The following is a 13,559-nucleotide window of genomic DNA, read 5'->3' as shown; positions in this document are numbered from 1 at the left end:
CAGAAGGCTTAGAGGGGGAAAATCCCTTGAGCCCGGGAGGTTGAGGCTGTAGGGAGCCATGATAGCACTACTGCACTCCAGCCTGGGCAGTAGAGTGCAACCCCATCTCAAGAGGAGAACCTAAAATGAAAAAATAAAATAAGAAGGGAGTCGATTACAAAAAAAGAAGAAAGAAAAAAAAAAAAAACACAAAAAAAGAAGATAGAAATGAAATTTTAAATTAGTTGGAGCCAAGAGTGGGGTTACTAGATAAAATATATGTAATGTAGTCTGTGTATTTCCTGTTGGTGGGCCACAGATTTAACACTAAAACTTCAAGCAGCCAGTGGAAAGAGTGAAACATGGTAAGTTGCATGCTATATTTACATTATGACCTATGAAAAGTTCTTAATGAAATTAACCACTTATCTACTTTCACTAAAATAAATATAAACCACTTTTTATTATAGGCAAGTGAGCAAGATGTCCTTAAATATCTGATTAAATGGGGAGAGCATCAGTTGATGAAAAGAATAGCAGACAGAGGTAAGCTCAGAAAATTAGCTTAGCTTGCACTAGTTACCTTGTATAAATTTTTGGTTCTTATATTCCCAGTAACTTACGGTGCCACACATCAGTCTTGAAAACTGACAGTGTCGCTTGGTAAAAATGGAAGTGTTTATGATCAGTAAAATCCTTTAGTGGACAGGGTATAGTTTATTAACTATATCAGAAAGTCTTATTTTGCAGCTTTAAAAGAATTTTTATGTTCTTAGGTGCTTAATACATGTTAACTGATTCATGGAAGTATTAGAATGAAAAAGTTCATGTAATTTCATATAATGACTAAAGTATTACAAAAGCATAATGTTGGTAAAAATGTGGAATTAGTGTTGATGGTTGCACAACAATATGAGTATAGTAAGAGCCACTGAATTGTATTCTTTAAAATGTTTTAAATAAATTTTGTGTTATGTGAATTTTAACCTCAATTTAAAAAATGAGTACAAGGCTGACCTGAGGTCAGGAGTTTGAGACCAGCCTGGCCAACATGGTGGAACCCCACCTCTACTAAAAATATGAAAATTAGTGGGAAGTGGTGGCACGTGCCTGTACTCCCAACTACTCAGGAAGCTGAGGCATGAGAATCACTTGAGCCTGGGATGCAGAAGTTGCAGCGAGCTGAGATTGCGCCACTGCACTCCAGCCTGGGTGACAGAGCGAGACTTTGTCTCAAAAAAAAAAAAAAGTCCGGACACGGTGGCTCACACCTGTAATCCAAGCACTTTAGGAGGCCAAGGCAGGTGGATCACCTTAGGTAGAGAATTCGAGACCAGCCTGACAAACATGGAGAAACCCCATCTCTACTAAAAATAAAATTAGCCGGGCATGGTGGCACATGCCTGTAATCCCAGCTACTCTGGAGGCTGAGGCAGGAAAATTGCTTGAACCTGGGAAGTGGAGGTTGCAGTGAGCCAAGATTGCACCATTGCACTCCAGCCTGGGCAACAAGAGTGAGACTCCGTCTCAGAAAAAAGAAAAAAAGTTGTGGAAGGTAAAAGAGAAAGAAATAATACTTCTGAATGACTTCCTAGTGGAGTTACTGCAAAAGAGAAGAAGGAAGCATTATATGTCAAAGACAGGGCTTTCAACTTTAAAAATTTATGATTCTACATCAGTCTTTTGTTTGTGTCTAGGGTTAGCCCACCCACCTGTCCTCCTTCCCTCAAACATAGTTGAGTTCCTTTATATACTGAACCCAAACTTAGAATTTTTAATTAGAAAAATTAAATACAGATTTCCCTTTCCTGTCACCTTTCGATAGCTTTATTTAGATATAATTTACATATCTTAAAGTTCACCAGTTTAAAGTGTTCAAGTCAGTGGATTTTAGTACGTTTATAGAATTGTTCTGTTACATTTTTAAATACAAAAAATATTGTGCTAAACCTGCCTTCAAGCTTTTTATGGTATTTCTTTAATATGCTACTATCTAAGCTCTAGGAAACAAAAGCAGTTCTTCTATTTTATTTCCCCAAATTTATTTTTCTGTGGTTGGCAAAGCCTTTATTAATTCTCAGATTTGAATTTTTTTGTTTTTCTTTAATTTTATTTTATTTCAAAGAGCAGCAAAGTTATAATTTTTTTTTTTTTTTTTGAGATGGAGTCTTACTCTGTCTCGCAGGCTTGAGCGCAGTGGTGTGATCCTGGCTCACTGCAACCTCTGCCCCCTGGGTTCAAGTGATTCTCCTGCCCCAGCCTCCCAAGTAGCTGGGACTACAGGCATGTGCCACCACACCCGGCTAATTTTGGTTTCTTTAGTAGAGACAGGGTTTTGCCATGTTGGCCAGGCTGGTCTTGAACTCTTGACCTCAGGTGATCAGCCTGCCTCAGCCTCCCAAAGTGCTGGGATTACAGGTGTAAGCCACCACACCTGGTGAGTTATGAGTTTTTTGAAATATGCAAACCATTACAATTGATTTAGAAAGTTTTTTAAATGCCAGTATATTTGTCAACTTACCTAAGTCACCGAAATTTATTTATACCCCCAGAATTAGTACTTGTGGTACTTTCACGGTCATTCCTGGACATGCACAGAGTAGCCACAAACTTGGTCTCCCAACAGGCATATTCAGCTGAGTTCTAACAAGACAGAGACACTCTGCCTTCTTGTTTGAGATCTCCTGCTGTAATCAGATGTCCTTTCCACAGTCTACCAAGTGCCATATTTTTTACATTTTTATGTTTTTGTGATCTCACTGTTTAAGATGGCCTCCAGGTGTAGTACCGAAATGCTTTCTAGTGTTCCCAAGAACAGGAAGGCTGTGGTGTGCCTTACAGAGAAAATACATGTGTTAGATAAACTTCATTCAAGCCTGAGTTATAGTGCTGTTGATCATGAGGTTAGTGTTGATGATGCAGCCACATACATTAAATTAAGTGTCTTTAAACAGAAACACATAAAACAAAGATCTGTCAGCCATGCGTGGTGGCTCATGCCTGTAATCCTAGTACTTCGGGAGACTGAGGCAGGTGGATCACCTGAGGTCAGGAGTTCAAGACCAGCTTTGCCAACATGGTGAAACCCCGTCTCTATAAAAAAACACAAAAATTAGCCGGGCATGGCGACAGGTATCTGTAATCCCAGCTACTCAGAAGGCTGAGGCAGGAGAATTGCTTGAACCCAGGAGGCGAAGGTTGCAGTGAGCTGAGATGACATCACTGCACTCTACCTTGGGCAACATAACAAGACTTCGCCTTAAAAAAATAAAATAAAATAAAGGTAGTTTCCAAACCAGGTTAGAGTGGAAGGTTCTCCTGCAGGGATAAGAAGGAAATTAAGTAAACTAGGCCATAGATTTGTTTCAGTCAGTTTTATATATAAGGATTTTGTATGTAAGGATTCTGCACTTACCTGTCACATATTTGGTGGTTTCATGTAGGATTTTTATATGAAAACATGATGCCACTAGTTTAAGAAAAATATTTTGAAAAGCAAAATTCCTTAAATAAGTATGAAGCTAAATCATAGCTAGGCAAAGGAAAAAAAAAACTCTTTTCTACACAGTTACCAACAGTTTTATTCTGAATTAATCAGAAAAAACTTAACTTCTCAGAAACAATCAGTTCTCTCTCTCTCTCTCTCTCTCTCTCTCTCTCTCTCTCTCTCTCTCTTTCTCTTTTTGTCACACACACACACACACACACACACACACACACACACACACGATTTAAGGAAGATAACAGTTTTCCTATAGAATATTTGAAAAAAAAATCCAGCATTTATATTCATTAATAATAAAGATTTTATTCTGTGTTAATTTTCTTAAGAAAAAAAATTTACAGGCTGCTAGATTAAAGACATGATTAAAGATTTCCAAAATTAATGTAATTTTTCTTTTCACCTCAATATTATAAGCATACATGTATTTCAGAAGAACATTAGACTTTGCTGCCTCAAACATCAAGTGATTAACATCTTGTTAAATTGCTGTTACACGTATGTAGGCTAATGAGCATACTGATAACCTGCAAGAAATAGCATAGGAACTGCAGTGACCTTATAATACTAAAAACTGGTTGAAAAAGTGAGAAAGCTTTTTAAAAGCCCCTGATAAAACTAGATTTTAATAGATTGTCATCTTTTCTCTCTGAGTTCGTCTACAGAAAGGAATCCTTTATTCTTTATTGTAGAGCAGTGATAAAAGAATGTTATTGTATTGTTGATATCATGTTTTTCCTTTATCCAAGAACATTCCTATTAAACAACATCTTATGACAGAAAAATAATTGATTTATAACCCTTTTTAAAGCAGAGGCACATAAGTCTATTGAGTGGTCCTGTGAGTGTATGTACTAGAGAACAAAGCAAACCTCTCTTCAGAACATTTGGATTTGGTTGGAAACTTTTCATTTTCTGTCTCATAGAGCCAAACTTACTGAGTGGCACTGCCCACAGTGTGAACAAAAGAGGTGTAAAAAGACGAGACCTGGACATGGAAGAGCTCAGAGAGATCCTTTCTTCTCTCTTACCTTTCGTGCGAATTGAACACATCTTACCTTTAAACAGTGAAGTCTTAAGTGATGCAGTAAGTGTTTTTCTCCATGTATTTGTTTCATGAAAAGAAAAATGCCAGGCATATGTTCTTATTCATTGTAAATAATTTCTCCTACTAATAGAGTATTGTGAAGCTGTAAATTCTGTAAGGACAGAGACAGATGTCTATTGTGTGCAGTGTGTCCCCAGTACAGTTTGTACATAGTACAAATGTCTGTCACATATTACAGTTCAAATGTTCACTGAACGAGAGTTGAGTGGGTACATAGGTCTTACTCGTGCAAGAGCATTCTTTATAGCAGAGTTAATGCAGTCATTTAAGTGTAGATCAAGTAGACCCTTATTCAAAAAAGAAACAGTAGAAACTGCCTTTGGAGTCTCTTCAAGAACATCAATGAATCAGAGAGCAGTGGAGTGGAGGGATTGGTTCAATATAAAAAGAAAGAATGGACCTGAAAATTAATAGAGCTGATCTCGTTACTTTCATAACTTTTTAAACAGTGAATTTTTTTTAAAATAAGAGAATTGGCTGGGCACAGTAGGTCGTGCCTGTAATCCCAGCACTTTGGGAGGCCAAGGCTGGCGGATCACCTGAGGTCAGGAGTTTGAGACCAGCCTGGCCAACACAGTGAAACCCCATCTCTACTAAACATACAAAAAGTAGCTGGGCGTGGTGGCGGGCACCTGTAATTCCAGCTAGTTAGGAGGCTGAGGTGGGAGAATCGCATGAACCTGGGAGATGGAGGTTGCAGTGAGCTGAGATTGCACTACTGCACTCCAGCCTGACTCCATCTTTAAAAAAAAAAATTGATAGAATTGCTTGAATTCATGGATGGGAAAAATAAATAATATTAGTTCTTCACCCATTGACTTATAAACTTAATGTAGTGCTTATAAACATCATAATAGTTTTTTTTTAACTGCACAGGAACATTATAAAAGCCATCTGAAAAAGGAACTGATAAGAAATTTTTTTAACTTCTTTTAAAAGGACATAAGGGCCAGGCATGGTGGCTCATGCCTTAATCCCAAAATTTTGGGAGACCGAGGCCAGCAGATCACGAGGTCAAGAGACCAAGATCATCCTGGCCAATATGGTGAAACCCCATCTCTATTAAAAATACAAAAGTTAGCTGGGTGTAGTGGTATGTGCCTGTAGTCCCAGCTACTCGGGAGGCTGAGGCAGGAAAATCACCATTCAAGAGGAGGTTGCAGCAAGCCGAGGTTGCTCCTCTGCACTCTAACCTGATGACAGAGCAAGACTCTGTCTCTAAGTAAATAAATAAATAAAGACATAAGAAGGGATAACTTCTAAAACATAAAACATTTTAATTGCTAATATTTTATCTGTGATGCTAACATAGGACACAGAATTGTCAAGAAAAAAGTCTTAGTTAATGTAAGAATTAAACAGGTTGGGCGCAGTGGCTCATGTTTGTAATCCCAGCATTCTTGGAGGCCAAAGCAGACAGATCAGTTTAGCCCAGGAGTTCAGCATCAGCCTGAGCAACATGGAAAGACCTCATCTTTACAATTTTTTTTTTTTTTTTTTTTTTTTGAGACAGAGTTTCGCTCTTGTTACCCGGGCTGGAGTGCAATGGCGCAATCTTGGCTCACCGCAACCTCCGCCTCCTGGGTTCAAACGATTCTCCTGTCTCAGCCTCCCAAGTAGCTGGGATTACAGGCATGTGCCACCATGTCCGGCTAATTTTTTTTTTTGTATTTAGTAGAGATGGGGTTTTACCATGTTGGCCAGGATGGCCTTGATCCCTTGACCTCGTGATCCACCCAGCCTCCCAAAGTGCTGGGATTACAAGCGTGAGCCATGGCGCTTGTACAAAAAAATTTTAAAGAATTTAGCTGGGTGTGGTGGTATGTGCCTGTAGTCCCATCTACTTGGGAGGCTGGATAAGAGGATCACTTGAGCCTGGGAGGTCAAGGCTGTAGTGAGCCATAATCAGGCAACAGAGTGAGACTCTGTCTCAAGGAACAAAAAGAAAATATAATAAACTATCACACATCAGTGTGGTGCTAGATTAACTGATATTAACTAGTTACCAGAAGATGGAAGTTCATTGAAAGTTAAACCATTGTTTCACTGGCACACAAAATGAATCCTTATTAGATTGAAAAATTAAATATTAAATTGAAACATGGAAGAACTAGATGAAAACAATATTGTTTTCTTTCAAGAAATATTTATGGGCTACTCTGGGCATACTGCCTATGGGGTAGCCCTGCTCCATTGGGAGCAGCAATAAAATGAAATAAAATTAAAACTTAGGCCAAGCATGGTGGCTCATGCCTATAATCCTAGCACTTTGGGAAACCAAGGTGGTTGGTTCACGAGTTTAGGAGATTGAGACTATCCTGGCTAACACAGTGAAACCCAGTCTCTACTAAAAATACAAAAAATTAGCTGGGTGTGGTGGCATGCACCTGTAGTTCCAGCTACTTGGGAGGCTGAGGCAGGAGAATCGCTTGAGCACAGGAGATGGAGGTTGCAGTGAGCTGAGATTGCACCACTGTACTCCAGCCTGGGCAGTGGAGCAAGACTCTGTCTCAATAATAATAATAATAGTAATAATATTTTATAAAAGAAATACTTGCGAACTCTCATTAGAAAAAAAGGTTTAGCCTCACTAATTGCACACACACCCACGAAAGCAAAATAGAATAGTAAGTTATTTTTTCACCTATTAAGGTAGTAGTTATGGTACCACTACACAATGGAATATTTTGCTACCCTGAGCAGTTGTTATAAAGACTATATAGTGGCCAGGTGTGGTGGCTCACACCTGGAATCCCAGGACTTTGGGAGGCTGAGGCAGGTGGATCACCTGAAGTCAAGAGTTCAAGACCAGCCTGGCCAACATGGTGAAACTCCATCTCTACTAAAAAATATAAATATTAGCCAGGCATGGTGGTGCACGCTATTAATCCCAGCTACTCGGGAGGCTGAGGCATGAGAATCTCTTGAACCCAGAGGCAAGCCAAGATTGTGCCACTGCACTCCAGCCTGGGTGACAGAGCAAGACTCTATCAAAAAAAAAAAGAAGACAAGCCAGCCACGGTGGCTCACGCCTGTAATCCCAGCACTTTGGGAGGTGGAGGCGGGCAGATCACCTGAGATCAGGAGTTCAAGACCAGCATGGTCAACATGGTGAAACCTCATCTCTACTAAAAATACAAAAAATTAGCCAGGCATGGTGGCACACACCTATAATCCCAGCTGCTCGAGGGGGCTGAGGCAGGAGAATCGCTTGAACCCAGGAGGTGGAGGTTGTGGTGAGCAGAGATTGTGCTGCATTCCAGCCTGGGAAACAAAAGTGAAACTCCATCTAAAAAAAAAAGGAGAAGAGAAGGATGATATAAAGTATGTATTTTTATGAATTCTCAAATTCATTTGGAAAAGACTTATCTAGGCTCCTGTAATCGCAGCACTTTTGGAGACCAAGGCAGGTAGATTGAGTTCAGGAGTTGGAGACCAGCCTGGTCTGCATGGTGAAACCCCGTCTCCACCAAAAAAAATACGAAAATTAGCTAGGCATGGTGGCATGCACCTGTAGACCCAGCTACTTGAGAAACCGAGGTGAGCAAATTGCTTGAACCCAGGAGGTTGCAGTAAGCCAAGATCTCGCCACTGCCCTCCAGCCTGGGCAACAGAGTGAGACCCTGTCTCAAAAAAAAAAAAAAAAAAAAAAAAAAAGGAAAAGAAAAGACTGGAAGGAACTATATCAACATTACAGTTGTAATAAGAGTATTAACTTTTTTTCTTTTCTCTTTTTTCTAAATACTAGATAATGCTGTATTTTACTAGTTAAAAGTAATTTTAACTAATGCAGCTGTTTATTATATTTAATGAGAGTAATATTGGAGAAACAATTTTTGGTTTTGTTTAAAACCTAGGACTCAAGTCAAATTGAACCCTGTATATAGCTTAGAGAAGTATTTTAGAACTTTGGTTAGGAAACACATACCTCTGCTCTTTTTTTTTTTGAGATGAAGCCTCACTCTCTTGTTCAAGCTGGAGTGGTACAGTGGAGTGAGTGACCCAATCTTGGCTCACTGCAACCTCCACCTCCTGCGTTCAAGCAATTCTCCTGCCTCAGCCTCCCAAGTAGCTGGGACTACAGGCATGTGCCACCATGCCTGGCTATTTTTTTTGTATTTTTTAGTAGAGACAGGGTTTCACTATATTGACCAGACTGGTCTTGAACTCCTGACCTCAGGTGATCCACTTGCCTCAGCCTCCCAAAGTGCTGGGATTACAGGAGTGAGCCACCATGCCTTGCCTATACCTCTGCTCTTAATTCTGTGCCTAATACAGTCTAAGTCCCCAATAAAGGTTTGCCAATAATGGCTCTTAATTTTCATGTTCTCTTAGTATGTGCTAAGCACTGTGGCAGGTGCTTTCATCTGCATTGCCTTCATTTAATCCTCATACCACCTTAGGAAGTAAAGGTAATTGATACAGATTCTCCTAGCATCAGTCAGGAAACAACGGGAATATCTCATTCAGTTAGTTGTGCACTGCCTTACCTCCAGGGCTATACAGTAGCCCTTAAAGTGAGGCCCAGGTAACGTAGATGTCCCTGGTCACATGGCTGTTAAATGTGGGAGTTAAAGTTTGAGCTATATCTGCCTTACCCCAGAGCCTGTATTGCTAAGCACTGTGCTCACCTTCCTGTATCCCTGCGCTGTGCATTCAGGCCCATGTCAATGTTCTTGTTTTGTCTTGGGGAGTTGGGTGGGGACTAAATCTGTTCCTAGATGAGTAAGGAAGAAAGAAAATTGGTTTCCATTAAGAGCTCTGATGTTTATCCAACTTAACACATTTCAATTAATGTGTCTGTTTTTAAAAATATTATTCCTCTATTTAGAGAAAAATGGGAAATTATGATATTTCTATTGTAGAATCTTTTAAATATTAAAAATGTGAACTTCTAAATTTCACATACATTCCTAAATTTTTATTTAAATGATAAAGTTTGCATATTTTTGTTTAGAGTTATAAATATTTTTATCTATTTATCTTAGTAGTATTTATAGCACACTACACAGATTTCTGTCTAAAAAAAAAAATCTTTTTTTAGCTGAAAAGAGGCTTGATTAGTACTCCTCCATCAGATATGCTTCCTACAACAGAAGGTGGGAAGTCAAATGCCTGGTTACGGCAAAAAAATGCTGGCATCTATGTTCGTCCTCGACTCTTCTCTCCCTATGTGGAAGAAGCAAAGGTAATGAAAACCGTTTGAAGATAGTAGACTGCTTTATCACAAACTGTGTGCACAAAGTGGTTTGTTGTAGTATTATTTAAATATTTGGAAATAACCTATATATTCAACAATAGGGAAAATGAAAATAAATTCTAGTTTGACTACTCAACAGAATAGTTTTCTAAAATGTTTAATTTTAATTAAGCATGTTTTAAAAACTGTGGTTATATTAAAATATGTTTTATGTTTTTCTCATTTTAGTTGCCTTGCAAATTGTTACCACTTACTGAAAATGGTTGTCTCTATTTTGTGATCTTGATGGGGGAAATGTTCTGAAAGAAAATGGCCCACATTATGTCTTTCTTCATAAATTAAAGGAATGCTTCGACCTCTTGTAACATAGTTCTGTAATAGCTGACTGTTGGGAATTATGTTTTGTTTTAGAATAAATGCACAACCTAAGAAAAAATATCAGGCCAATTAAGTAAATAGTTGGCATTATGTGTATTGTATGTAACATATAAAGAACTGTCCAAGAAAATATGGTAATGTGAAAATGAAACATCTAATTTTTATTAGATGTATTCAGCCATAAGAACTTTCAGGGATCCATCCTGGGCAACATGGTAAAACCCTGTCTCTACCAAAAACTAAAAAATTTAGCCAGTTATGGTGGCGTGCACTCTGATTTCTGCTACTCAGGAGGCTGATGTAGGAGGATCACCTGGATCTGGGAGGCAAAGGTTGTAGTGAGCCATGATTGTGCCACTGCATGCCAGCCTGGGTGACAGAGTAAAAACCTGTCTTCAAAAAAAGAACTTTTAAGTAGCCTTCTGAGGAACTGACAATCTTGAAAAGTAAGAAATCACTATTAAGCTTTCTGAAATAAGTTTAACAGATCAAACAGTGTGTATACTCAATGAGTATACAGTCAAGTTGCCTCAAAATGTTTCTCATTTTTAGACCAGGTATTGTGGCTCATGCCTGTAATCTCAGCACTTAGGGAGGCTGAAGCAGGAGGATCACTTGAGTCCAGGAGTTCAAGACCAGCCTGGGCAACCTAATGATACCCTGTCTCTACAAAAAATAATAATAATAAATAGCCAGGCATGGTGGTATGCTCTTGTAGTCCCAGCTACTCAGGAGGCTTGAAGTGGGAAGGTTGCTTGAGCCTGGGAGATCAAGACTGCAGTGAGTGAGCCATGATGATAACATTCCTCTCCAGCCTGGGCAACGTTTTTCTTTTCTTCAAAAAAGAAAAATTGGTTTATTTATCAGTCTCTTGAATTGATTATCAATCTTTGGGGATTTTTTTGTTTTTTTTTTTAAGTTGGAGTTTCGCTCTTGTTACCCAGGCTAGAGTACAGTTGTGAGCTCTTGGCGCACTGCAACCTTCTCCCCACCGAGTTCAAGCGATTCTCCTGCCTCAGCCTCCCAAGTAGCTGGGATTACAGGCTCCTGCCACCATATCCAGCTAATTTTTGTATGTTTAGTAGAGACAGGGTTTCACCGTGTTGGCCAGGCTGGTCTTGAACTTCTGATCTCAGGTGATCTGCCCACCTCAGCCTCCCAGAGTGCTGGGATTACAGGCGTGAGTCACCACAACCAGCCCTTATTATCAATCTTTAATATTTTTTGTTTTGAGCACTTCGTTGGATTTGTTATTTAGCACATGTATACATTGTTTTCTTTATTATAATATTGTGTGTAACTTATTTCTGATTAATTTTATGTCCTTCTTTCACATTTCAAGTACTTCTAATTAAAAGCAGACTTTTCAAAAGGTGGTTGTGTATTTTCAAAGATGCTCCAAAGAGTCTTTAAGTTAAAATGGCAGGGGTACTTCCTTTCACTACTAATACTAACATTTACAAAATAGAAATACATTAATTCCCTTTTTGTTTGATGAAAGTAATAATCTTCCTTCAAATGTGATTTAACACAGAGGAAGGTTGACTAGTTTGTTAATACTGAATGATTATTTCAGTCAGTGCTAGATGAGATGATGGTGGAACAAACAGATCTTGTGCGCTTGCGAATGGTTAGAATGTCCAACGTGCCAGACACACTCTACATGGTCAATAATGCCGTGCCACAGTGTTGTCACATGATCAGCCACCAGCAGATCAGCAGCAACCAGTCAAGCCCTCCTTCAGTTGTAGCCAATGAAATTCCAGGTAAGGCAGTATATTGGGTGTTTATATTTAAATGAATAATCTTAACTATTTTTTGAAATTGCTGATATTTGAACCCCTCTGTATATGCTAATTATCTCCACATTTCAATACCCATTATGCTTTGTTCTTCTTAAAGAATAAATACTTATGGGAGATGGCGGGCTAGGGGAGGGATAGCATTAGGAGAAATACCTAATGTAGATGACAGGTTGATGGGTACAGCAAACCACCATGGCACAGGTATACCTGTGTAACAAACCTGCATGTTCTGCACATGTATCTCAGAACTTAGAGTATAATTAACAAAAAGAAATACGTATAAGCTAAAACTTTTGCTTTATATTTTATTTTATATTACTAAGTGTATACAGGTTATCAGTTTACCCTTGAGTTTCTCAGCCTCAGTCTTATTGACATTTGGGGCTGGATTATTCTGTTAATAGAGAGCTGTCCTGTGCTTTGTAGGGTGTTCAGCTGCATCCCTGGCCTTTACTCCCTAAATGCTAAGAGCACATATGTGCATGAACACACACCTTTGTGAAAACCTTTTGGAAACATTTTTATATTTCTAGACATTGCCAGTTGTGCCCTGTGGGACAAAGACACCCATTTTGAGAACCACTGGTTTAGAGGAATTCAGACTTTTTGACCACCATAGGGTATTTCTCAGGTTATAAGACCCTTTGGAGGGTCATACGCACTTATTTTACCTTTTAGTCTATGGTCTTCCAAAATGTGATCACTGTGGGTTTCCTAGAGGTCCAGTTTCCCAGGTTCTGCTCTGTGAAGTTTATTGTAGCACAGGTTTATATGTTGTATGACTTTAGGGGAATTGGCCGTTGATCAGGGTATAACTGTCATGTCCAAAATGTCTGAGCATGTCCAAAAATGTTTGTTACACAGGTAGTCAGTTAATGTTGACTTCAACCAAAGAAAAAAGGGCAACAAACCAAAAAAACCAACAGTGATCTGGTGGTCAGAAACTTGTAGCACTTGCTAATTGCCATTGCAAGATTCAAAATAAAAACCAGCAAACTATAGCAGTGGAAATAGCACTTATTTATTTCTGCTTATAAATGTCTGTTGTAATTAAAGATGAATAAAAGACTGTGACAGAACTTTTAAGTGAATACATATATTTTATTCTGGAGCTAATGACTTTCTTCAGTTGTTACCTTATCAAATTTGGCCACTAGTTGAAATACACATTAGTTGACAACATGAAATATTTCTTTAGCTGATTTATGCAGATTTTGAAGCTTTGCTAATTATCACGGCTTTTTAGGCTTGAGTTAATGCAGTTGAATATCAGCATAATTTAGAACTCAGTCTCAAAAGTCTAGACAGTCTCAAGTAAGTGTGCTCAGAAAAATAAGACTTGTCTCTTGTTTGGCTGATGAGGGATGGCCCTATTCCGGTATCATCCTGGGTTCTTCTCACTTCCTTGCCCACCACATTCATGAAAGGATAGATGTCTTGTTCCAGAGGATTAGGGGGCTCATATCCTGGCTCTGTTACTTTGTATGACTTTGGACAAAGTATTAATATTTTCTTTCCCAAACATTAATTTCCTCATCCATGAATTGGGGCTAATACCTTCTTTCTAGAGTTGTGAGGATTTAATGA

The 13,559-nt window shown here is 38.8% G+C and overlaps 1 protein-coding gene across 2 annotated transcripts in view; it reads left to right on the top strand.

Annotated features, from left to right (window-relative positions):
* The window catches only part of BTBD7 (BTB domain containing 7), a 110,020-nt gene that overhangs the window by 84,165 nt on the left and 12,296 nt on the right, over window positions 1–13,559 (top strand). For both annotated transcript variants that reach the window (XM_078335644.1, XM_054240307.2), the window contains 4 exons: window positions 450–525; window positions 4,408–4,568; window positions 9,634–9,777; window positions 11,744–11,933. In XM_078335644.1, the coding sequence (XP_078191770.1) occupies window positions 450–525; window positions 4,408–4,568; window positions 9,634–9,777; window positions 11,744–11,933 (571 nt within the window). The remainder of the gene's footprint in view (window positions 1–449; window positions 526–4,407; window positions 4,569–9,633; window positions 9,778–11,743; window positions 11,934–13,559) is intronic.

Source organism: Callithrix jacchus, chromosome 8 (genome assembly GCF_049354715.1).
Source record: "Callithrix jacchus isolate 240 chromosome 8, calJac240_pri, whole genome shotgun sequence".
Lineage (NCBI taxonomy): Eukaryota > Metazoa > Chordata > Mammalia > Primates > Cebidae > Callithrix > Callithrix jacchus.
Note: the sequence above shows the minus strand (reverse complement) of the source record. Positions and strands in the feature narration are given on the sequence as shown.